A 24,004-nucleotide genomic window follows, 5' to 3' on the forward strand; every position below is an offset into this window, starting at 1 on the left:
GTGCCAGTCCCGAATTGCCCGAACTCTACCCGCGGATCAGAAGCCAGAGTGCCGGCCGTATTGGGAAAAGGATGATCCTTCGATGCCGCTGCCGTTTGACCTCACAGATATCATTTCCGAACTCAGGGGTCTGCTTCTGGAAGCCAGACCCTAGAGAAAGAGCACAAGTCTTAGGTGGAGGAGCAAAGGCTGTTTTTGACTTCTCTCCTCCAACCTTGTCATGGGCTTAGGCAAGGGGATTATGGGTAGACTGTGCCTTGGGATTGTAGACCCTGGGTCCCAGTTGGAAACAGCTAGGGAATGGAGCCCATGAATATTAAAATGTTTAAAAGTGACACAGTGTTATAGTGATTCGGTATTAAACAAGAACCTCCAACCCCCAAAGCTGTTCCCCACTTGGATTTTTAATGTGAGCCATTCCACTCCCAAGGCCTGGGAAGCGACCAAGGTGAGCCTGGCCTGTGGCAAAACCTAACCTACTTTCCTCCTTCCCAAACCTTTGCAGAGACTCTGCAGGGGATGACTCTCAGGTCATCTAGGGGAAGACCGAATTTAGAGACATTTAGCCCATTTTCTCACCACACCCTTTAGAGGCTATGCTGTTCAGTATGGTGGCCACTAGGTAGATGGGGCTTCTTAAATTTAAATTGCATTTTCATTGTAATTAAAAATTCAGTTCCTCAGTTGCACGAGCCACATTTCAAGTGCTTAGTAGCCATGTGTGGCTAGTGACTGCTGTATTGGACACAGAACATTTTCATCATTGTAGAAAGCCCTCCCAGACAGCAGCACTTCTATCAAAAGTTTGAGAGCGGGAGATTCTGTTTTCCCATTCTCTGTAGCTGCTTTCCCCACAGGCGAAATAAATTAAAAGAGGAATGCCTCATTGAAGAGTAGCCTCTTTCCCTTCTCTAGGACAGCCTGGGTTATGAGCCCTGTACTCTGCACATAAGAATGGAGCAGTGTTGAAGATTAAAATAAAGTTGACATCCTGGCTTTAGGAAGTTTCCCTGATCTAATGAAAGAGACAAAGTCCTATTTACATTGCTTCCTGATTTTAGCCAGCATACTATATGTTGTTTTATAATTCCCCCATTCGCACATAACGATGGGTAGAATTGAGGCTTGAAGAACCCTAGTGCCCATCCTGATGATGTTGGGGCACCAGAGAGACGATGAAGAGGTTAAAACTTGGGCTTTGGTTTTCGAGGGCCTGGATCTAAATGCCCAGTAGCTTGTGACTTTTGGTGTCTTACTGTGCCTTGGTTTTCTCATCTGTATAATGGGGATACTATAGGCACCAACTCATAGGGCGAAGATGAAATGAAATAACTTAGCTGCAGACTTAGAACAATTTCTGACACATATTTAAACACCCAGTAAATATTAGTATTATTATATGTCAGTAAGTGACCTGCTGTAGGCATTTTCCCCTCCCTTCCTCAATCTTGGTGCCAGTTTTGTCTTGTGGTGCCCTGAACCCACCTCTCCCTTTTGGGCCTGGCTCCCGACCTTTGGCGACCCTGGAAATCATGAGAATAGTTAGCCCCTCTCCCCAGCCTGTCACCTTCTTTGTAGTTGTTTGCAGTAGTTGGAAAGCTGAGGAGCTTTTTTGCCCCTTGAGAGGTGCGCTGAGAACCAGACTCTCTCCCGCCAGCAGAATCTCGCTGGTTCAAGGTATGGGCTCATTCACATGGAGTCAACCCCAGGGAGTTCACGTCACACAAAGCAGGCGGGGTTTCCTCATCTTGAGACTCTTGGTAGACATTGGATGAATTCCCTGATGTCTTTAAGCCTCAGTCTGCCCGTCAGTAAACGATGAAGCGCTGCCTCTCAGGGTTGTGGGAGAGATTAAATGAAATCACGTAGGTAAGGAGGGCAGGGCACGCAGAAGTCGCCGGCTGGGCAGCCTCGGGACCATCTAGCCTAGTGTTTTATTTCACCACCACCCCCCCCGCCAGTGTCTGTTCCTTGTCATAGTTCACTAGGTGCCAATATTTAAAAATTGGGAGATTTCATGTAAAATAAAAATGTGTGCATCCTCTTCAGAATTCAGAACATCTGGCAGCCCTAGGCCTCCATCCTGGCATGGCAAAGAGCTAGGTAGCGTCCTCTCAGGCAGGGCGTGAACCCTCTGTGGCCCCCGTTGCTCCCAATTACCATTTATTGTGAACCTGACTGGCGTTACGCCTTCGTGTCAGCACCCTCCAAACCTGCTTGCTTGCATCCCTAGAGTAGAAATGAATAATAATGTTGAGTGCTTACCCCAATATATGTGTATTACTATCGAGCTATATTTGTGGACTGCTTGTACTAATAGGTCATGTACATCATAAAACATGCATAAACAATAAAAATACTGAAAGGATGAGATAAGAAACCAAGAGAGGTCCTGCTATTTTCTCCTTGCACACCAGCAGGTGGGCCTGCTTCCTTGGCCTGGGGGGCGCCCAGGTGGAGAGAGTCCTTGGAGTCCTGCAGGTGGGGGAAGAGCCAGGGGTTGGAGAAGCCACTTCCAGGAGTGAATCTGAAAGGTGAGATCACGTTTGCTCAGAAGAACTGGTGGCTTTCACTAAGCATGAGCTCATTGTGTTTAAGGGTTACATACACTCTCTGAGGAAGTTTCAGGTGGGTAGAAGGAGGAAGGGCAAGAGATGATTTACAAAAAAGGGGGCTTCCCTGGTGGCGCAGTGGTTGAGAGTCCGCCTGCCGATGCAGGGGACACGGGTTCATGCCCCGGTCCGGGAAGATCCCACACGCCACGGAGCGGCTGGGCTCGTGAGCCGTGGCTGCTGAGCCTGCGCGTCCAGAGCCTGTGCTCCGCAACAGGAGAGGCCACAACAGTGAGAGGCCCACGTACCGCAAAAACAAACAAAAAAAAGGGGCTGCTGGGGACGCTGACAGCTCAGTTCCTGCTCCTCCCCTGTGAACTAGTAAAGGACTTTCCCTGGGACACGGGCCATGTGTATGGTGGAGGAGAGGGAAGCTTTGCCCCTGGGACCACCTTGAGTCAGCGGTCCCCACTGCTTCCTGTAAGGCTTCCGCATCCCTCAGTCCCAGCTATCTTCAGAAAAGTAATCTGAGGAGGTAGATCCCTTTGCACTAAGATGCTACTGACTTTTCCTCCCACAAACCCTTTTTTTTTTTTTTGCGGTACGTGGAGTGTACCTGGGGACTGAGGAAGGGTGGCTTGGATTAGGAGGTCAGGGAATGAGGGTAACGGGGGAAGAGCTTCCCAGGAAAGGCAACAGCGGGGGACGAAGGCCCGAGGCTGGAAGGTGCTTAGAGCGGGATGTTCAAGGAAGAAAAAGGACCACTATGGACGAAGTAGAGAAACAGGGGAGAGTGAGGGAGATGCAGCTGGAGAGGAGGAGGACCTGCCTTTGGATTTGATGTCAAGCACCCCAAGAAACACGAGGGCTCTATGGGGGAGGGGTGGGAATAACTTGATGTGAGATTCTTTTTCTTTTAGATGATCGCTCTGGCTGCTGTCTGGATTCCAAAGGGTCTCAGTCCAAAGGCACTGCTTTCTAACTGGGAGTTTCCCGCATCCTCGGGCCAGATCTTGAGATGGGGAAGATGTCCCGCCAGACCCTCTGAGTGCATGAGGTGGTACCCCATCCTCCTTTTGCTTCCCCGCAGCTCTGCACCCACCCCACCTGCTTTCACGGGCAGCCTCAGCCCAGGGGAGTTCACTAGACAGAAGAGAGGGCGGGGTCATGGCATCGCTCGGGACACAATTTTAGTAATAAGCTTCCAAATCCGTCACTAAACGAATCGAGGGATGCTAGAAATGATATTCCATCGACCCGACTGAATGGACACTCCACATTCAGTAGGTTTTTTGTGTGTGTTTCGAGGGAAGGTATTTTTGAATGCAACTTTTTTTTTTTCCCTGCTCTAGTTAAGGCTGATTTTACCACTGGGCAAATTGCATACATTTGGATCTCTGCCACGCTAAATACTGTTTATTTTGGACATCTGTCAGAGGCAAGCCCATGGAAGACGGAGATTCTTATTTGAAAAGGCAATTCTCATCCCAACAGATTGAGAAGGACAGGAGCAGGGCAGATTAAAATGCGCTGAAGTGGTGACGCTGTTTATCCAGTTTGCCTTTGTTACTTTGTGATTAAATGGTATTTTTAATTAAGTTTCATTGGGAGCCATAGGTATCTCGGTGGTGAAATCAATTTGACAACCATAAAGGGGGAGGGAAGGCCCAAGAGTGTTGTAGTGATCGCGGCTGCAGGGAGAGCCCGGCAGCTTTGAGAGGCTGGGCCAGGGAAGGGGAGAGGCCAGAGAGGCGGCCAGGGATGATTTCCGGCATGATGGCCAGGGTGTCCATGGCTGCTGCTGCTGCTTTTGGGGAGCCGATTCCAGGGATTGTCAGGAAAAGGGATACACCTGGCTCTCTCGCTTACCCAAGCGACCCCAGTAGATTCCCAGTCTGCCGGGGAACTCCAGGAAAGGTCCAAAGGGTCTGTTTCTCGTTTCTCCCTTATTAACAAGGAGAAAGGGTGAGCGCCCCCAGACCCTGTGCTGCAGCTTGGAAGGACCAGGCCTCACCCCAGCCTGGCTCCCGAACAGGGCTGCCCCACCATCCTTCATCCCATCGGCCCCTGTTCTCACGGGACAGCGCCCCTTCCTTTCTCCCAGTACCCTGTCAAGGCAACACAATCGATCGATTGATCTTCCAGGTATCAGGCCCAAATCCTCCTCCCACGATTGAAAACTAGTCCCCTCGGCACCCCTGCTCTGTCTTTCCTATCACCATTGATCAGGTTTTCAGAATCTTCTGATTCCTGGGTGGCAGGAGAGGCTTTTGGTTGCAGAGTCCTGGTTCTGTATGTGATCCTAAGGCCAGCCTCCCTTTCAAGCCTTTGTTTTCTTGTCTGCAAAATGGGGATAATAGTAGTGTGTCTACCACCTAAGGTCGTCGTGAAGGTTAAATAGTTGATGTGTGCATAAAATGTCTCCAGCTGTGCCTGGCTATACCGGTCTTCAGTGAAATACCGGCTCTAATGATTATTATCCCAGTTTCCTGTGATAACAGTTGTAGCTTCATTACCCGGGCAAATCACTTGACCTCTCTGTGATTCAGTCTTTGTTTCTGTAACGCCTAGCTCGTTGGACTGCTCTCTCACCGCGATGATTCACATTGTGTCTCCTACTTAGTGCCAGAACAATATGTTACCATCCCATTCTATCCCATTTGCTTCTCACAGCTTCCATTTTTCTCTCGGCAGATGGCGTGGACCTTTTTATAAATGAGATACTCTGAAAAATGATTCCTTCATACTCCCCATTACTACAACAGGATTAGGTCACCGTTTGCAATTTTAGATTTGCTTTAAAAATTCTTGCCGTCACCTTTTAATGGATGATCTGTGTTCAACAATTGTTTATTGACTCTGAATGTCTAAGTACCAGGGTCAGTCTATTTGCAGGGGAGGGAAGCATTAATTAACTCCCAGCATCCGATTCAGTGATTCTTTTCCAATGATGCAGTTTGTGACTTTGCTTGCATTTTCTTTTCATCAGTCCTGAAAGAATCGAGGTAAAGTAGTTCCCGCGCACATGTGTGTCAAGCTAAATGGATAACAGCAGATACAGATCTGTTTGCCTGTCTGCACTTGCCTTTAGACAAAATTCATCAATTTTACAAAAGCTACTGACTAAACATGGCACCAGTACAAATAAGCGCTTCTAGCATGAGGGTTTTCCCGTTGTTTTTAATCTGGTAAAGTGCTGAGGCTTCCTGCTGAGAGATGGGAAGTGCTGGCTTAGGACAGCACTGTGCCCCACAGATGGGGACCAAAATGTCAAGGCCATTCTACCGGAAGTTTAGGAAAAGCCCAGTGGTTCCGGACCCTGTGTGTTCAGAGTAATCCCAACCCACTAGGTTAGTGACTGCCACAGGAAGCTGCTCCCCACTCATATTAAAGATTAAACAGAGACCACAGATGAGCTAACCTTTAGTGATGCCACTTTCAAAGGTACCCTTGCTTGCCCTTCCCAGCGTCAGAGACAAGAGAGAGAGGGTCTGCAAGCTGCATGAAACTGACAGGAAATACAGGCGGGGACAACATTCGGAAGGACTTTGTAAACACCAAATCCCTAGGCAAATCCCAGGAAGGAGGGTTATTATGATTTATTTTGTGAGACCAGTTTCATTTGGGTGCGTAAGGGAAGAGTTTGCGTCCGTTTATCACTTCTGATCAGGCAAGGCCAGTCTGACACTTAGTGACCTATGGCTCCCTTTTGAGCCAGAGCGTGGCTGCTCTTGCACAAGAGTCTCAAAGAATATTGTTAAGGCCTCTTCTAAAGTTTTTTCAGACACCACGCACCCCGCGAAAACATCTTTCCTGAGTCAAGGAGTGTTCAGCCCTTGCTAAAGTAATCTTGGGGCCTCGGGACGCACGGATACAGGGAGCAGACTTTCATTGTTTCCTTGCAAATCTGCCTTCCCCAACTGAAAACGCTTTTTATCCTTTCAAACAGTGTATTCAGTTTTTCACTTTGGAGCAAGCGCAGTTAACCTACCAACCCCGGAGCCCTGAAAGGGCTGAGTCAATTTCTCAGGGCAACTCAAACTCCTGATCGTAACTCATCCAACACAGAAAACAGTACCTCTGGTCACCTTCCCGCCCCTGCCCCCAGCTCTTCAGACAGAGATTTCCAGTTGATTACGCCTTGATTAGAGTCAGGAAAGAAGCAAGCCAGGTATATAGGATTCCCATTGTCCTTCCCTCCTCAGCTCCCGACCAGGGTCAGGCTGAGAGGGCTCTCAGTGAACACTGAACAATCAAGCCCTGTTTACCATGGACGTTTAGTTTTCTTTTCTCGAAATCAAAACAGAGTTTAGTAGGCAGCGTATTTCATACATGCCTCTTGATCAATGGAATGATCTGTCAGAAGCCATTAAAGCCCGCATTAGCTTGAATGCATTCAAAGCTAAGCTATTGGATCATTTAAAGGCTGCGGTGATTGTTTTTAATATACTGTACATTGATTTCTCCCTGTGAGCGGCAACGTAAGTTTGAAACTAACTGTGTATGACTAAGGCTTCATTTACTGTCTCCAGTCCTCTGCAAAAAGCATGGTTTTACTTCGACCAGAAATGTCTGTGTATAGTTTTTAAAGAGATGCAGACCCCGGTAGATTTCCCAACGTTTAGACTGGGTTGGGTTGGGTTTTTTTCTTTTTTTCTCCCCAAGCTTTCTCCCATTTCTTTGTGCCCACTAAGTGAGCTGTGCGTGCAGAATGGGAGAGGCATCCCTGCCAAGGATCTCAAGTGAAAGGTGGTGTGGGAAATTTTCCTGAAAGCATGAAGCCCCAGTTGAAGCCAAAATCGAAGTGAATTTGACAGCCTTGGGCCAGCAAAAGTCTGTGTCCAGCACAAAGCAACAGAGGTGTGACTGTGTCAGGGCATCATGGCTGGGGCATAGTTTGTTGAGTGGAAGGTGGAAGAGCCCGCCTTTGGCTGCCATATTGCCATCTCTTGGTAGGTTGACCTTTCTGTGCCTTAGCCATAATGGATTCTTCTAACAAACACTCAGTGATTCCTTCCTAAACACCAGACTCTGTGCTAGGAGCACGAGGTTCTGTCCTCAGAGTCCCATTCTTAACCAGAATTTCTGGTCTCAGTCCCCTTGCTTATTTTAATACAGAGCCTGAGAATAAAAGAGTATTTTAGTCAAAGAAGCAATAGTTACCATATTTGCAAAGACATGTAGCCCAAAGAAAAGTTTTTGTACTTTGCGCCCATTTTACAGATGGGGCAATTAAAGCCCGGATGAGAGAAATTAAGTTATTTAAGAATTACAGAAATGGGTCTTGAAGTTTCTGGTATGTCTTGAGGTTTGGGAAGAATATGAACATTCTTAAACCCACCTCCCAAATAAACCTAAAGTATGTGGAAGAAGAAAGTGGTTCCACCTTCTTTACAAGTACAAGAATGGCCTGCCCTTCCAGTTGCAGCCCGGAAAGGAGAAATTTTGTGAGTCTAGAAAACAGTTTATGTGCCATTAATTTTTTTTCTCTTGGGCCACAAAGGTCCACAAAATTTTGGTGATATTAACTACCCAAAAAAGCCATTGGAATTTATGGTGTAGGATACTAAAATCAGAGGCCAAGTTTTATCATCCCAAACGCTGGCAGGTCAAGCAAAAGTCACAATAGTAAAATCTAGAGCAGGAGTCAGCAAATTATGGCCCACTGCCAAATCTGGCCCACCACCTGTTTTTATAAATAAAGTTTTACTGGAACACAGCTACACTTGTCTGTTTACATATTATCTATCCATGGCTGCTTTTGCACTCCCAGGGAAGAGCTGAGCATTTGTAGCAGAGACACAAAGGCTAAAATATTTACTACCTGGTCCTATACAGAGAAGATTTGCTGACCCTTAGCCTAGCTCAGAGGACTGCTCTGTCACCTATGATCCTTCATGTTAAGTGATTCACAACACATCTGGTACTAAGTAATTACTCAACACATACAAAAGATGATGATAAATCTTATTATAGTGTCCCAACCAAAACACTCATGCCAAGACCACTCTCTATACAGCAATGTGGAAAAAAGCATTCAAAGGCAACACCGTTAAGGGACAAAATAGGATAGGAGCAAAACCCATGGCTCTTCCTGAATTAAAGGACCCCGAGTGATGCAGGGAGGGGACCAGGGGAAGCCATCACGAGAGGATGGAGCGGCCTGCCTTTCAGGGTCAGGCAACTTCTCTCAAAAGAGGGCAGGTCTTCAGGGGAGCGAGCTGCATCCCGATCTTCCCTGAACGGACAGGTAGAGAATCTTTCTGAGCACTCCCGAGCATTCCTGCTCCTGTAAAAGTGCTAAGGTTATTCTAATGCCTCATTAGGAGAGGTGGTGATCTGGTCTACGATTTTTTTTTTTTTGAAGGTGGGTAGCGGGAAGCAGGGGGGTGGTCTTTGCTTTCTAACTTACAGGGCTGACTAATGTGTCATTATAAAGGGTCAGTAAAACACAACTACTGCTTATTCTGTGGTTGACTTATCACCCAGAAGGCTCTGGCTCTTAGAGTTTCTATGAAGGAATTCACAAACGCTCATTTTTGTTCAGCCGTTGTAATGAAGTTGCGAGGTGAGCCTGGCTGTCCATTGATTTCTCCTCCATTCGGGTGCTGTCCGTTCTTTTCACTTCCTTAAAGCTTTTGCGTTTTGTCCCTGCCGTCCAAACTCTCCAGGAATGCCCTGGGTCTTTACTGTCACACTGCCTCTCTTGCCACCTAAATCCCTGAGTCACTTGTAAGTCACTCCACTTTCATTTGTGGATCATTTTCATTTGTTCTGTCACCAGAGTGTTTATAAATACTATTTCACCTGTCAAATTCGGTTTCCATATTGAACTATAAGATAGCAGAAGGCAGAGCTCACGAGAGCCAGTGTTTTCTTCCATTTTATTATATTCCATAATACTCAGAATAACACTTCATATCTCCCAGAGCATTTAATATTTATTAGCTATCAATCCAGCTAACTTTTATCTGGCACATAATAGGTACTCAATAAACATCCGCTTGGCTGGTTGTTTGCTAGAGCAAAAAAATCTATCCTTGTCATCCTCTGCTTTAAAATCCCCCCCAGACCCCCTTCCCCTAAGATTTTCTGGCCACAGCTTACAAGGCTATTTGAAATTTACCCCCAACCTCTCTTTCCAACTTCATCTCCCAAGTCTTACTTCTCACCTTGTTCCAGCCACACCTATTTTTGTACCACATCCTGACTTCTCCCATGGCTCTGGCCCTGTGTCTAGGTGAGCTGGCCTTGAGCATGGTGGGACTTAACTGCAGGCAAGAGGATGAAGCTGAGAAGGGGTGGAGCTGGGGAGAATTTGGTCAGCAAAGTTAGTGCCCCAAAGGGGCATTTGGTCAAGCAGGCGCTGCCATGATAGCCAAGCATCTGAGCTGGGGGCTGGGACGTGGCAGCAGGGATTATCGGGGGCCTCATTTGTGCCTAGGATTAAAGGGAGCAGAAGAAGCACCCCCAGGAAGGAGCAGACAAGCCCTCCATGTGGGGTCAGCTGCGAGAGAGAGATCACAAAAGACAAGCTGCCTTGGCCAATGGAGGTTGAGGGAAGACTGGAAGAGTTCAGTGGACACAGACCTGGGGCACTGAACTTGGGTCGGTAAGATTAACTTCAGATCCCATTGGCCTGGGGGCGTAAGGCTACTCTACGGTGGTGTCACATCATAAACATTTACTCAAGAATTCAATTCTCCATGCATTGCAAACACACACGAACAAAAGGGCAAACAACATCAAGACTCCATCCCCAAATGGCACTCAGTAAGTGAGTAGCCTGGAGTGTGGGGAGACGGGGGACCAGAGTCCTGTCTCCTCTCTTGGGAAGGTACCTCACGGCTTCTAGAAACAAGCCAACTGAAAAAAATCACGATCTGTTCCAGCAACGGTAGGAAAAACTGTCCAGACATTTCACCAGAGAGGATGTATGGGTGGCAAATAAGCCCATGGAAAGACGGTCAACACCATCTGCTATCAGGGAAATGCCCATTTAAACCACTGCACACCTACAGGAACAGCTATAAATTTAAAAGTAGTGATAACTCCACGTGTCGGCAAGGATGCGGAGAAGCTGTGGCACCATCCGCTGCTGGTGGGAAGGTGAAATGGTGCAGCCACCCTGAAAAACAGTTGGGCAGTTTTTTGTAAAATGAAACATACAATTACTACATGACCCAGCAATCATACTCTTGATCATTTATCCCTGAAAAATAAAAAATGCATATGACTGTTCATAGCAGCTTTATTCATAATAGCCCCAAACTGTAAACAAACTACAAAGGGTGTAACTTGGGTACATCCATGCCATGGAATACTTCTAAGCAATAAAAAAGGAATAAACTATTGATACACACACAGCTTGGACAGATCTCCAGGGAATTATGCTGAGCAAAAAAAAAAAAAAAAAAGAAAAAATCCAATCTCAAATGGTTATATGCTGTAAATGTATGTAACTAAATGATTCCACTTCTTATATCACCTCCTTAAACGCACAGAAGTATAGAGGTGGAAGGCAGATTGGTGGTTGCCAGAGGTCAGGGATGTGAAGTGGCTATCGAAGAGTGGCACGGGGAGACTTGTGGTGATGGGACAGTTCTGTATCTTGATTGTTGGTGGGGGGCGGTCACGTGAGTCTACACACAGGATAAAATTGTGTAGAACTGTTTACACACATGCACACACAACTATTGAAATCTGAATCAACTCTGGACTGTAGCAGTATCAGTTTCCTGGTTTTGATATTATAGGACAATTTGATATTGTATTACAGTTATCAAAGGTGTTACAATCCCGGGAAACTGACTAGAGAGCACAGAGGACCCCCTGTATATTTAGGGGGTAACTTCTTGTGAATCTATAATTATTCCCAAATAAAAAGATTTTTAAAAACTGGCCTGGCTGGACAAAATAAAAGGTAGTGTGCGCATTTCCAATGTGCCACCTCCCTAGGGGACTCTCAAGAGTAATTGTCACTGTAAATGATTTCTTGTACATAAGATGTGACTGCACTCTTGAAACTCTTAGGTCGCTCATGCTTGTACCTTAGAACAACACCCATCCCTCGGAATCTGGCTTCCCTTGGGCATTGCTGCCGTGTCCTCATGAATCCTTCTGGAAGGAGGATTCATTGGATGAGACTTTCATTGGATGAGACTTTCAGACAAGGTCACAGGCACATCTAATAATCTGAAATGACCTTTTAACCAAACATATTTGGGATACACGGGCCTAGACTGTGCTCTTGTGTCCTTTGAAACCCATGGCCAGAAACAATACTACCATACAGGCCAGGCACAGGTACTTCACATGACTGTCTCACAAAATTTTCACAGCAACCCCATCTGGTAGTTACTATTGTTTAACTCCATTTTTCCAGGTGAGGAAATTTAGGCACAGAGAGCCTAAATAACTTGCCCCAGATCACACAGCTTGTAGCTGGCAAAGACAGGATTCCAACCCAGGGAGTCTAGCTCCAGAGCCTGAGCACTTAACCTGTCTTTCCCAGGTTGACCTTGGCACCATTCTCAATTCCATCCAAGTTATTGGTTCCACCAAACATAGAAGATACCAGATCTGGTAAAGGCAGGAGCCAGAGTTACTTCCAGCCACTGCCACATAAGAGCAATGCTTTGTAGCAGAGTGGTTAGATACCTGGGCTTTGGAGGAAATCATACCCAGATTCCAGTCCCAGCAGGCCTCCACTACACACACACAAACACACACACACACACACACACACACACACACACACACACACACACAGAGCTGTGTTACCACGGGCAAGTTGCTTAACCTCTCTATGCCCCAGGTTCCCTTCTGTTAAATGGGACTACTGGGCTTCCCTGGTGGCTCAGTGGTTGAGAGTCCGCCTGCCGATGCAGGGGACACGGGTTCGTGCCCCAGTCCGGGAAGATCCTACATGCCGCGGAGCGGCTGGGCCCGTGAGCCATGGCCGCCGAGCCTGCGCGTCCAGAGCCTGTGCTCCGCAACGGGAGACGCCACAACAGCAAGAGGCCCGCGTACTGCCAAAAAAAAAAAAAAAAAAAAAAAAATGGGACTACTAACAGCAACTGTGACATAGGATTGTTTGAGATTTAAACAAAAGAGAGAGAGTGCACAAATCTCTTAGCATAGTGCAAGACTCAGGGTAATTGCTCAGAAAAGAGAAACCTAGATTTTCGAGGCAGAAACTTTGCTCTTTAGTGCTGGGGAGTAACTAGGGAAGGGGGTCAGGTTTTCCGTGAGCATTATTGTATAAAAGAGCAATTTCTGATCCCTTATGAGAAAACAAATGTACTGTCTCAAGAATCCAGCACTTTGAAAGCAGTCCGAGTGCTTCGTCGTGTGGCAGTGGTCTGATGACCATGTCCCCTCTGAACAAAGTTGTCAACTGCTTTGGATGGGACCACCTGTACAGATGGCAGGGATGCTAAGGTCAACTGATTCATAAACCATTCAAGAAGCTACTAAGGTAGGGTTTTGGTGTGAAATTGATAAGTAACCCACACCCCCAAAAAATTTTTAAAGAATATTCTTTTAAAGTTTTTGTTCAACTTCATAGAAAACTGGAGGAAACCTTTTTCCCCTGGAGGAAACTTTTTTTAATTTAATTTTTATTGGAGTAGAGTTGGTTTACAATGCTGTGTTAGTTTCAGGTGTACAGTAAAGTGAAGCCGTTATACGTATACATATATCCGCTCTTTTTTAGATTCTTTTCCCATATAGGCCATTGCAGAGTATTGACTAGAGTTCCCTGTGCTATACAGTAGGTTCTTATTAGTTATCTATTTTATATATAGTGGTGTGTATATGTCAATCCCAATCTCCCAATTTATCCCTTCCTCCCCCGCCACCATCCCCTGGTAACCATAAGTTTGTTTTCTACATCCGTTACTCTACTTCTGTTTTATAACTAAGTTCATCTGTACCCTTTTTTTAGATTCCACATATAACCGATATCATATGATATTCGTCTTTCTGTGTCTGACTTACTTCACTCAGTATGACAATCTCTAGGCCCCTCCATGTTGCTGCAAATGGCATTATTTTGTTCTTTTTTGTGGCTGAGCAATATTCCATTGTATATATGTACCACATCTTCTTTATCCATTCATCCGATGATGGACACTTAGGTTGCTTCCATGTCCTTGCTCTTGTAAACAGAGCTGCAATGAACATTGTGGTACATGACTCTTTTTGAATTATGGTTTTCTCAGGGTATATGCCCAGTAGTGGGATTGCTGGCTCATATGGTAGTTCTGTTTTTAGTTTTTTAAGGAACCTCCATACTGTTCTCCATAGTGGCAGTGGCTGTACCACTTTACATTCCCGCCAACAGTGTAGGAGGGTTCCCTTTTCTCCACACCCTCTCCAGCGTTTATTTTTTGTAAGTTTTTTGATGATGGCCATTCTGACTAGTTTGAGGTGATACCTCACTGTAGTTTTGATTTGCCTTTCTCTAATAATTAGTGATGTTGAGCATCTTTTCATGTGTTTTTTGGCCATATGTATGTCTCCTTTGGATAAATTTAGGCGTGAAACGTTTATTTTTGCTGTCACCTCATTCATCTCATCTCCTATGACCCTCTCCACCTGCACTCCTGCCCTGGTTATCTCTCTCTGCATCATTCACTCTGGCTTCCCTGCACAAGTTCTCACCCACCCCAGGGACTTTACACCTGCTCTTGGCTCTGCCGGTACCCTCTTCTTCCAGATACCCACACAGCTCCCTCACTTTCTTTAGGTCCTTCTTCTTCGACTGTCACCTTCAACGTGAGGTCTTTCTTGACCACCTTCTATACGATTGAGTATTAGGATTTTCAGCATTGGGTCCAAAATAACATTTTAAAATAACAGCTTTATTGAGCTATGATTCACATACTGTAACCAAAATAACAATTTTAAGATTGATGTTAATCTTTACCTCATTTAGTTTTATGGATTCTATTGAGTGAATTCTAAAATGCTTTTTTTTTTTTCAGTTTTAACGTCTCTGACATCAGAGTGCATCTCATGACGGCATGTCATAGTTTAATTAGCAGCATTTTATTTTGTCTTTCGTAGCGGTACATAAAATAACAGTGTAGCTTATAACCAAGGGCCTCTTTGCATTGATGAAAAGTGGCATCTAAAATTTCCATCACCATTTATTCCAAAGAGCTCAAAGTACGAGCTCCAGCCAGACTGCTGATAAAGATGTAAAGTACATTATTAAATTGCAATAAAAAGAGATTCCATTTGGGGTTAGCATCATTGGGGTGGAGGCATCGATTCCGCAGTTGCTTCTAAGTTCATCTGTGCTGGAGGGTGGATAATGTTTTTGTTAATTTATGAGCCCTGTTCTTCTGCTTAGAATCTTTTCCTTGTCTTTCCTCCTGTTTCTCTCTCTCTCTAATGCTTGCTGGGGGATTTCTTTTCTTTCGAGAACGTTAAAAACAATCATAATGAAAAACCTTCACAGTGACTCAGTCTTTGAAAACTGACATCAAGGTGAAAGTCTAGTGGAAATTTGGGGCTTGCTGGGCTGCCACGGGCCGTTTGCATTTAAACAAGTTGTGATTTTGATTTAAGGATTTGACTTGATGGGTAATATATCCAAAGCAGGAGATGATGTATATACTGTTTCCATCAGAAATATCAAGTTCTGTGTGTGATGTGTTTATTTCTCTAAGTGGTTATGTATTTAATAAATAATGTGTTTCGGTGGGTATTATTTTCATTTCAGTCTGTAATACCTCCACAATATGTCTCAAATTCGAATGACACGTCATAAATTATGAGCTGTTATTAGCTGCTTTCTCATTGCATCTTAATTATTAGGCTGCAAAGAGAGGGCAGACTTTTATAAGCATTCATATTTTCTGTTTACAAGGCTTTTACTGACATCTAATAAATTTAATTACCTCTAATAAGAAGAGGAAATGAAGTTCTATTTAGCAAATTCATAGCTTTGAAATGCATCTTGTGGCTTTATGAGCAGGGCAAGCTCCAGGAAGGTGAATGCCATTTAAGAAGCCGTTGCTGGGTTAAACTAACTGCAAAACTGTTAAGTTATTTTTGTTTCCATTTTATTGCTTAACCTCCAGGGTAAACTTCAGGCTACCTGATAAAGCAGCCACTCAGGAACTTTAAACTTTACATGCTTTGCCCCACAGGGCCGAAGCCGACTCCAGTATTAAAGGTACATTTTTCAAACATAATTTTAGATTTGGAAATTGATTGTGTCTTGACCTACTTATTTCCAAGAGCTGTTCATTCCCGACTCCTTTGTTTTGCTCATAGTATAAATCTATTGTTCTTTCAGGAGGGCTCCCAGCTGGTAAGGGGCTGGAGGGAGGGGATCAATGCGGTGAAGATGGACTCATTCTGCCAACACTTCTATCATTTGAATCAAATCCACAATTAACCGGACTCAGGCTGCAGAAAAGACAGGCTGTGATCTCTGATCAACTGCTTCCTACAGAGGATAGGAGCGGAGTAGACGGCTGGCTTATAAAGATTATGTTTGAAGGAAGAGGGATCCTATAAAATATTTAAAGACTTATTATATAGGACATCAGGTAGTTAATTTGGATTTCTTTTTTGGCCAAACATCTTCCCAAATAATGTTTTTTAGGTGTCTAGATTTTCATTTATTGTAGCATATTGGCAGACAGACCCTTTGGAAAAACCATACTACTTCTTAATGATTAATGCTTTTCTTTTCTTGGTCTTTCTTAAAACCTAAAAACAATCTAGAGGTTAATAGGAAGGCCTTGTGAATGAATAAGTGTCTCTGAAAGGTGCCCTCAGGCCTGGAGTCTCTCTCTCTCTCTCTCTCTGTCTCTCTCTCTGTGACTTGGCCACGCTGCTCTGAAGCACTCCTTGGGGCTTGTCCTCAGCTCTTTCTTGGTCCTCACTGTACACTCTCCATCCCTCCATTTGATGAGTCCTCAGCCTCACAACAGCCTCAGACAAGACAGCCTTGTCTTTCTCTATTTGCTGACCCCTTATTTCTGCTCCTTGCTATTTCCCCTGGGACAATGGCAGCAGCTTTCCCAGGGGTCTCTCTTCCAGTTTTGGCCCTTTTAGTCTGTTATCCACAGCAGTGGCCAGAACCAGCTACTTCTAAAAGAATAAACACTTGTGACCCAGCCCTATCGGGTACCAAAACACCCTTCGAGTCTCATCTTCCATCTCTGCACCCAACTCCTCTCCTCCCCGAGTCCCGCCAAGCCTCCGGTTCCAAAGGAATGGTGCTTCCTGTTTCCCAAATACACCTGGTCCTTCAGGGAACCAAACAGATCCCACTGGTACATTTGCCAGAGAGGTTTCAGTGGAGATTGATGGCAGTGGATTTAAGAGTGAAGACACAGTGGACACTGTGGGTAGACCATTTTTCTGTTTCAACTAATCTGTATTAGAAAAGAAGAAAAGAGAGGGTTAAGGAAGGTTATTTTTAGCATGCGTTATATGCAAACCCGTCATTTCAATTTCTTCTTCTGAGAATTGCCTTTTCCTATCCTTTGCCATTTAAAAAAAAATCAGTCCTTTTTAATAGATTTCTTTGTATATTTTGGATATTACTCCTCCCTTGTATGTGTCACAAATATTGTCTTCTGGTCTATCATGTGTCTTTTAATGTTGTTTATGGTACCTTTTATCGTATACGATGTATTTTATCATATATGAACATTTGGATTTTTAATATAGTCAAATCTGTTGATATTTTCCTTTATCCTTTTTTGTTTCTGTCCTATAAGCTCTCCCTATCACAAATTACTCTTTGTTTTCTGCTGGTGCTTTGTTTTGTTTTGTTTTATCTTCAAACCTTTAATTCATCTAACATCTATTTTGGTGAATGATGTGAGAAAAAGTTCTGGCTCTTTGTCCCCTCCCCGCCAGTGTGTCCACTTGCCTTAATAACCAGTCAATGGACAATCAGTGATTCCTAAACTGATCTGAAAATTCATCTTTTTAAAAATTCTAAATTCTAATTTTTAAAGGTGAATCATCTCGAGTATGTTCACACATATGAAGCAAGACCCTTCGGACATTCTTTTCCCTCCAGCATGTGCTGCTGTGTCAACTAGAGTCCCTGAATTAGGATGAGCAGAGCCTCCCTGATAACCCATGATGGATGTGTAGCATGAATGAGAAATTTAGGGTGTGTTTGTTACCTAGCATAACCTAGCCTATCCCAACTGACACACCTTCTGCTCTCATCTGAATTCTGATCGTAACTCCATTCCTAGAGGAAAGGGAAGGAAAGCTTACTTTTCAGTTACTGAATTCCTTTTCTTTCCTTTTTAGAAAAAATATTTTGTAGCAAAGCATACATAACATAAAATTTACCAGTTTAACTATTTTTAAGTGTACAGTTCTGTAGCATTAAGTACATTCACATTGATGTACAACCATCACTACTGTCCATCTTCAGAATTTTTTAATCTTCTTATACTGAAACTTTGTACCCATCAAGCAATAACCCCCTATCCTCCCCCATCCCCTAGGCTTTGATAACCACTGTTCTACTTTCTGTCTCTATGAATTCAACTATTCTAAGTATCTCATATAAGCGGAATCATATAGTATTTGTCTTTTTGTGCCTGGCTTATTTCACTTAGTATAATGTCCTCAAGGTTCATCCATGTTGTAGCTTGTATCAGAATTTCCTTCCTTTCTAAGGCTGAATAATATTTTGTTTATCCACTCATCCGTTGATGGACATATCTGTTCCAGTCCCTGCTTTCAATCATTTTGAGTATATATCCTTAAGTGGAATTGCTGGATCATATTGTAGCTCTGTTTCTAACTCTTCGAGGAATCGCCATACTGTTTTGCCCAGCAGCTGCACAGTTTTACATTCCCACCAGGAACAAACAGGACGCCGATTCGTCCACATCCATGCCGACACACCGTTTTCTATTTTTTTTGTTTTTTGTTTTTATATTAGCCATCCTAATGGATACAAAGTGGTATCTCACTGTGGTCCCAATTTCTTTTTGACTCATTCCTCCCCACAGGAGAATGAAGCCATAGCTGTTGGCCCTACCAATGGGGAAAAAAATGCATTCAGCTTGGCTCTAGATATGAAAGCAGCCCTTAGCAAAACTCTGAGATGGCTGAATTCAGTCTTTTATCCCTATTCTTCCTGTGTTGTTTGCCTCTTTCCGAATGCCCCTTCTGACAATCCCTCTTCCCCACCAACGCACTCATTCATACTAAGAAGAGTGAGACTGAGATCTCCCGGGAGTATTTGTTGTTTAAACACAGCGAGGGGTTCACCCAGAGAAATACATTGCTGAAAGCACAAGTACAGAATTCAGTGAGGGAGATGTTTGAGGCACCCCAGAAATCACACAGACAAGAATGCCTCACAAAAAGGATGCCTCGTTCCCACAAACCACATCCTGCGTCATGACGCCATCCAGTCATTGCGCTGCTGTTCCGTTTGCTGTATTTGGAGTTAGGCTCTCTTGGATGTGCTCTTTATTGGGGGTTTTGTTTGGTTTTTTTTTTAGAATTGAGTTTCTTAGTCTTTTTTTAAAAATTGTGATAAAAGTCACATAGCATAAAATTCACCTTATAAACCATTTTAAAATGTATAATTCAGTAGTTTCGAGTATATTTACAATGTTGTGCCACCATCATCGCTATCTTATCCTAGAACCACTATCTGTTTCCATCACCGCCCACCAAAAAAACCCATCAGTAGTCGATCCCAGTTCCCAATCCTTTTTCTCCCTTTTTTAGGTTGAAATATAGTTGATTTACAATGCTGTGTTATTTTCTGCTATACAGCTAAGTGATATATATAGGTATGTATATCTATATCTATATCTATATATATCTTTTGTATTCTTTTCCACGTTTTTTAAGTGACAGCACGATTATATTGACTTTATCCGGAAGTTTCCCTGTGACCCCATAAAGCTCAGCTATAAAACTCAGCATCTTTATTGGAACTAAGCCTTTAACTGGGCTCCTAACATTCTGAGACGTTCTTAAGACTCTGACAAGTGATGGGTGTGTGCAGAATCTTGGAGGACTGATGTGGGCACTTAGAGTGGGGCTAAGGCTCCACTATGGAGACTCAGGCTCAGGGTGTCTGGTCAGCCAGGTCTGTCGGATTCCATCTTCAACTGTGACAACATTGGCTTTGGCAGTGCTCCCGAGTGACAACCAGAGGGGCACTGTGGCTCCTTAGCAGGGTGCCTTGGGACCCAGACACTGGGGATGCTGCTTCCTGCCACCTGTGGGAGGTCCAGCCTTGGAGCTGTGGCCAATGAAACTGGGGCTGCAGAAGGGTTGGACTCCCCAGCTCTGGTCATCTGTTTGCTCCTAAGTAGCTCTGGTTGCTTTTGCCTTTGTTTGAAGGCCAGTTACAGGAGGTGGCCTCGCCAGACCTGTGGGTCTAAGGAGTGGGACAGGGTGGGCTGCCTTCTGTGGCACTGACAGCTACCAGGATAGGCAGTCTTCTCACCACCCCTTCTCCTCTAGAGTATCTGTGGGTAAGAGCCCTGCTAAGTGTAGACCCCTGCTTTGCCTGCCCCACCTCCACTCCACCTGAGATGCCTCTTGCTTTGCTCCTGGGCACCTCCTGAGGCCTCAGGGCTGCATATTCTCCTGCCACAAGAAGACCCTTCCTGGGGAAATACACTTTCTTTTAGTCTCCTGCCCACAAAGGAAGACGAGGATCCATCCTATAGATCCTCATAAGAAAGCAGAGGTTGCATAGCAATGATGAACAAGGGTTGCGTCAAGGTTGATGATAAGTACGGGGACCAACACCAAGAAGGAAAACCTGACGCTGAAACCTGGATTCTCTGCACCCAGAAGCCAGCAGCCTCTCAAATTCACCAGGGGGGTGTACTTGCCACCTCTCCCCTTTACCCCTCCCCACTTTGCCACCATATTGTAGGTGCTAGATTTTCTTCCCAGGCAAGGAGCTCCTTTCTAATGGTTCTCTCTTTCCCCATCTCCAGCCCCAAGGCCTCACTGCTGACCCCTTTCAAGGGAAAGGATTTTGTTTTAATTGGTTAATACCACAATTATCTGCAGAAGTAAGCCCTGTCCTTCATGAAGCCAGCCTTTGATACGAAGAAGCAGATGTCTTAGCATTTCTTCTGAAGCATGTGTCTCTGGGTGACTCCATTCCCACAGCACAGGAGGGTCTTTCCTAACCTCTACATGAATAAACTCACCCACCAAGCGGTCCCTCCAAAAATGGGGGTTACCCCAAAGGACAGTCCCAGCGTCCACTCTTGGAACTACCAAGAGTTCAGAAATATTGGGGTCCAGTCTCAGACCCCCCCGCTAATACTTCCTAATTCTCAACCTATAGTGGCCAGGTTCTCCACAACTGCACGGAGATATGAACCAGGTCATCAGACTGAATCCTGAAGAACTTTTCAACTCAATGCCAATAGGCATTCATTGAAAAACTACCGAGAATTTCACTTCCTGCCAGGTCCTGTGCGGGATTCAAGACTCTGTCCTGGACAAACCTCCAGCCCAGTTTGAGTAGGAAAAAGGAATAGGATGGAAATCACACAATATGATTCATGATCAAAGACCAATTCAGAAAACGAGACGTCAGGAAACAGGAGAAGTGTCACTTGCTCTGGGACTTCTGTTACAGAATCCTGGTATTCTAGAGCTAGAAGGACCCTGGAAATCAACTGTCCCAATTTCTTCACTTTCAAGGAAGGAGGTTGAGATCCAAAACAGTTGTATGACTTGCCCCAGGTCGTACAGCCAGTAAAGTCAAAACTGGGCCGATCACCACGATTCTTAATTTCCAGACTTTCGTGTGGGTCATGGACGAAACTGATGCTCTCAGGGGATCCTCAGTGCCTGAGGCTTTAAAGGACACAGAAGGCTTTGTTGATCTTCCTTAAGCTCACTGGGGTTTACATTAAGTGGAAGCAGAAGGAGTTTACTTTGTCTTTAAAGACTCAATTCTGTTTCGTTTATGACTGGACCACTAGCCTGGGAAGACAGTGGCAGCTTGGCTGACCCTCTCGCTCCATCCCTTCCCTTCCGTCTGCCAGCAGACTTCCCCACACTCAGCTCTGGCCAGTGCCATGCCCCGGCTCGTGCTCTTACAGTAACTTCCATCGCCTTCTTGGGATCTGTTAAAGTTAGCAGTTGCATCCTTCTCTAGGTTAAGTCTGACTTTGATCCTTGTAATCACTGCCAAAGAGTTTTTCTTTAATTGAGATATAATTCACATACCATAAAATTCACCCTCTTAAAGTGTACCATTCAGTGATTTTTAGCACTCTCAAAGTCACGCAACTATCACCACTATATAACAGAACATTTTCATCAGTCCAAAAAGAAACCCCATACCCGGTAGAAGTCATGCCCACTCTCCCCTTTCCCCAGCCCCTGGCAACCACTAATCAATTTTTTGTCTCTATGGATTTACCTATACTGGACATTTCACATAAGTGGAATCATAAAGTATGTGGACTTTTCTGGGCGTCTTTCACTTAGCATAATGTTTTCAAGGTTCGTTCATGTTGTAGCATGTATCAGTACTTCATGCTTTTTACGGTTGAATAATATTGCATTGTAGAGATAGACCACGTTTTGTTTATTTATTCATTAATTCATGGATATTTTAGTTGCTTCCGCTTTGGGGCTCGTATGAATAATGACGCTATGAACATCTGTGTGCAAGTTTTTGTGTGGATGTGTTTCAAGTTGTCCTGCAATATATACCCGGGAGTGGAATTGCTGTTCATGTATTAACACTATGTTTAACTTTTTGAGGAGCTGCCAAACTGTTTTCCAAAGCAGCTACACCGTTTTATATTCCCATCAGAAGTTTATGAGGGCTCCAGTTTCTCCACATCTTCACCAGCCCTTATCATCATCCATCTTTTTTTTGAGAGCTGTCCTAACGGATATGAAGTGGTATCTCCTTGTGGTTTTGATTTACTTTTCCCTAACAGCTAATGGTGTTGAGCATGTTTTCATGTACTTATTCTCCATTTGCATATTATCTTTGGAAAAATGACTACTCAGACCCTTTGCTCACCTTTTAATTGAGTTATTTCCAGTTTTATTTTTGAGTTATGTGCTCTTTACATATTCTGGATACTAGTCCTTTATCAGATATTGACTTACAAATATTCTCTCGTTCTGTGGGTTATCTTTCACCTTCTCGAGTCTGCCCTTTGAAGCACAAACATTTTTAATTTTGATGAAGCCCAATTTATCTATTTCTTTCCTTTGGTTGCCTGTGTTTTTGGTGTCCTATCTGTCCAAAGGCTTTTACGAGCCCCTTTAATTTCCTGTCCAAGACAAGACTGAGCAACATTCAGATGGTAACTGCACATCTCTATTTTAAGGAAGGATCTTTTCCCGTTTGATCTGACCAGGACTCTCAAAATGCTCTTGAGGGGGGACACGGAGGGCTTGCACTGCAGACACAGCTGCGAAACTGCTCCCAAGGTAGGGAGGGAAGATGTTCAGGGAATAAATTGTGGGCCGGGATGATAGCCAATAGAGCTCTCTTTTACCTCACTTGAGAGGAGCAACTAGTTCCTATTTGCTTTCAAACTCCTTAAACAATAGATAGAGACAGGGACTTCCCTGGTGGTCCAGTGGGTAAGACTCCGAGCTCCCAGTGCAGGGGGCCCAGGTCCAATCCCTGATCGGGGAACTAGATCCCACATGCATGCCACAACTAAGAACCCACATGCATGCCGCGACTAAGACCTGGAAACCCAGCCTGTCCCAGAGCAAGAAGGACCCAGCAGGAGTCCTGGGAAGATGGCGGCAGTCTGGAATTTGGGAGATGCCCGTGGTCTACTCAGGGACGCCAACTTGCTCTCCTCATCTGACATCTGACGTGTGGGGTCTAAGGTCCCTCTGCCAGCTTCCAACCAGCAGCCCGGGCACAGCCAGAGCTCCAGATCTGTACTGAGAATAAATAAAGTAAGGCTTTCAAGGAGGGACCCCTGGTGTTTTTCAAGTGGGGTCCTTTAAGTCCACCTCCTTGTGGCTTGGCCAGCGGATGTGCCCTTGAGAGATCGTAGTGACAGGGAGACAAGGCAGGGGCGGGCTGAGAAGGCACTTCGAATGGACATGGAAAGTAAGATGAATTCGCCGCCTAATGAGATGGATCTGTCATGCCCCCAGCCTCGTGGCCGCGTCGCCAGGATGGATCATACAATTGATAAGCGGGAGATGAAACACTCTGCCTCCTTCTCGTTTATTAGGACTTAGAGAAAATGAATCTGATTTGGGGCTCTCTGGGGTCACCTTGGGCTCGATTCCTTTTTAGCTGGGAGGTGGAGGGTCTGAAAAGGTTAGCTGCCTGTTCCCAAAGCTGTTCACCAGCGAGCTCAGAAGCTCAGGAAGGGGCGGGGGGCGGGGGGGAGCCACAACATTAGGGAATGAAGCTCGCCATCTGACCCCACCGGCCACGAAGGTTCACGGAGCTGGTG

At 44.9% G+C, this 24,004-nt stretch overlaps 1 protein-coding gene across 6 annotated transcripts in view; it reads left to right on the top strand.

The window, feature by feature from the left end:
* FTO (FTO alpha-ketoglutarate dependent dioxygenase) overlaps positions 1-24,004 on the top strand; it is a 406,506-nt gene that overhangs the window by 371,818 nt on the left and 10,684 nt on the right. For 4 of the 6 annotated variants that reach the window (XM_022555117.3, XM_089903055.1, XM_022555114.2 and 1 more), the window contains one exon: positions 1-24,004. This exon is cut by the window's right edge. In XM_022555117.3, coding sequence (XP_022410825.1) covers positions 1-75 — 75 coding nt within the window. In that variant the 3' untranslated portion in view covers positions 76-24,004. The other 2 variants (XR_002642223.3, XM_022555115.3) reach the window with 2 other exon arrangements.

Source organism: Delphinapterus leucas, chromosome 20 (assembly GCF_059928025.1).
Source record: "Delphinapterus leucas isolate spDelLeu-1000000601 "Yukka" chromosome 20, BTC_Dleu_Yukka2, whole genome shotgun sequence".
In the NCBI taxonomy this organism is placed as follows: Eukaryota; Metazoa; Chordata; class Mammalia; order Artiodactyla; family Monodontidae; genus Delphinapterus; species Delphinapterus leucas.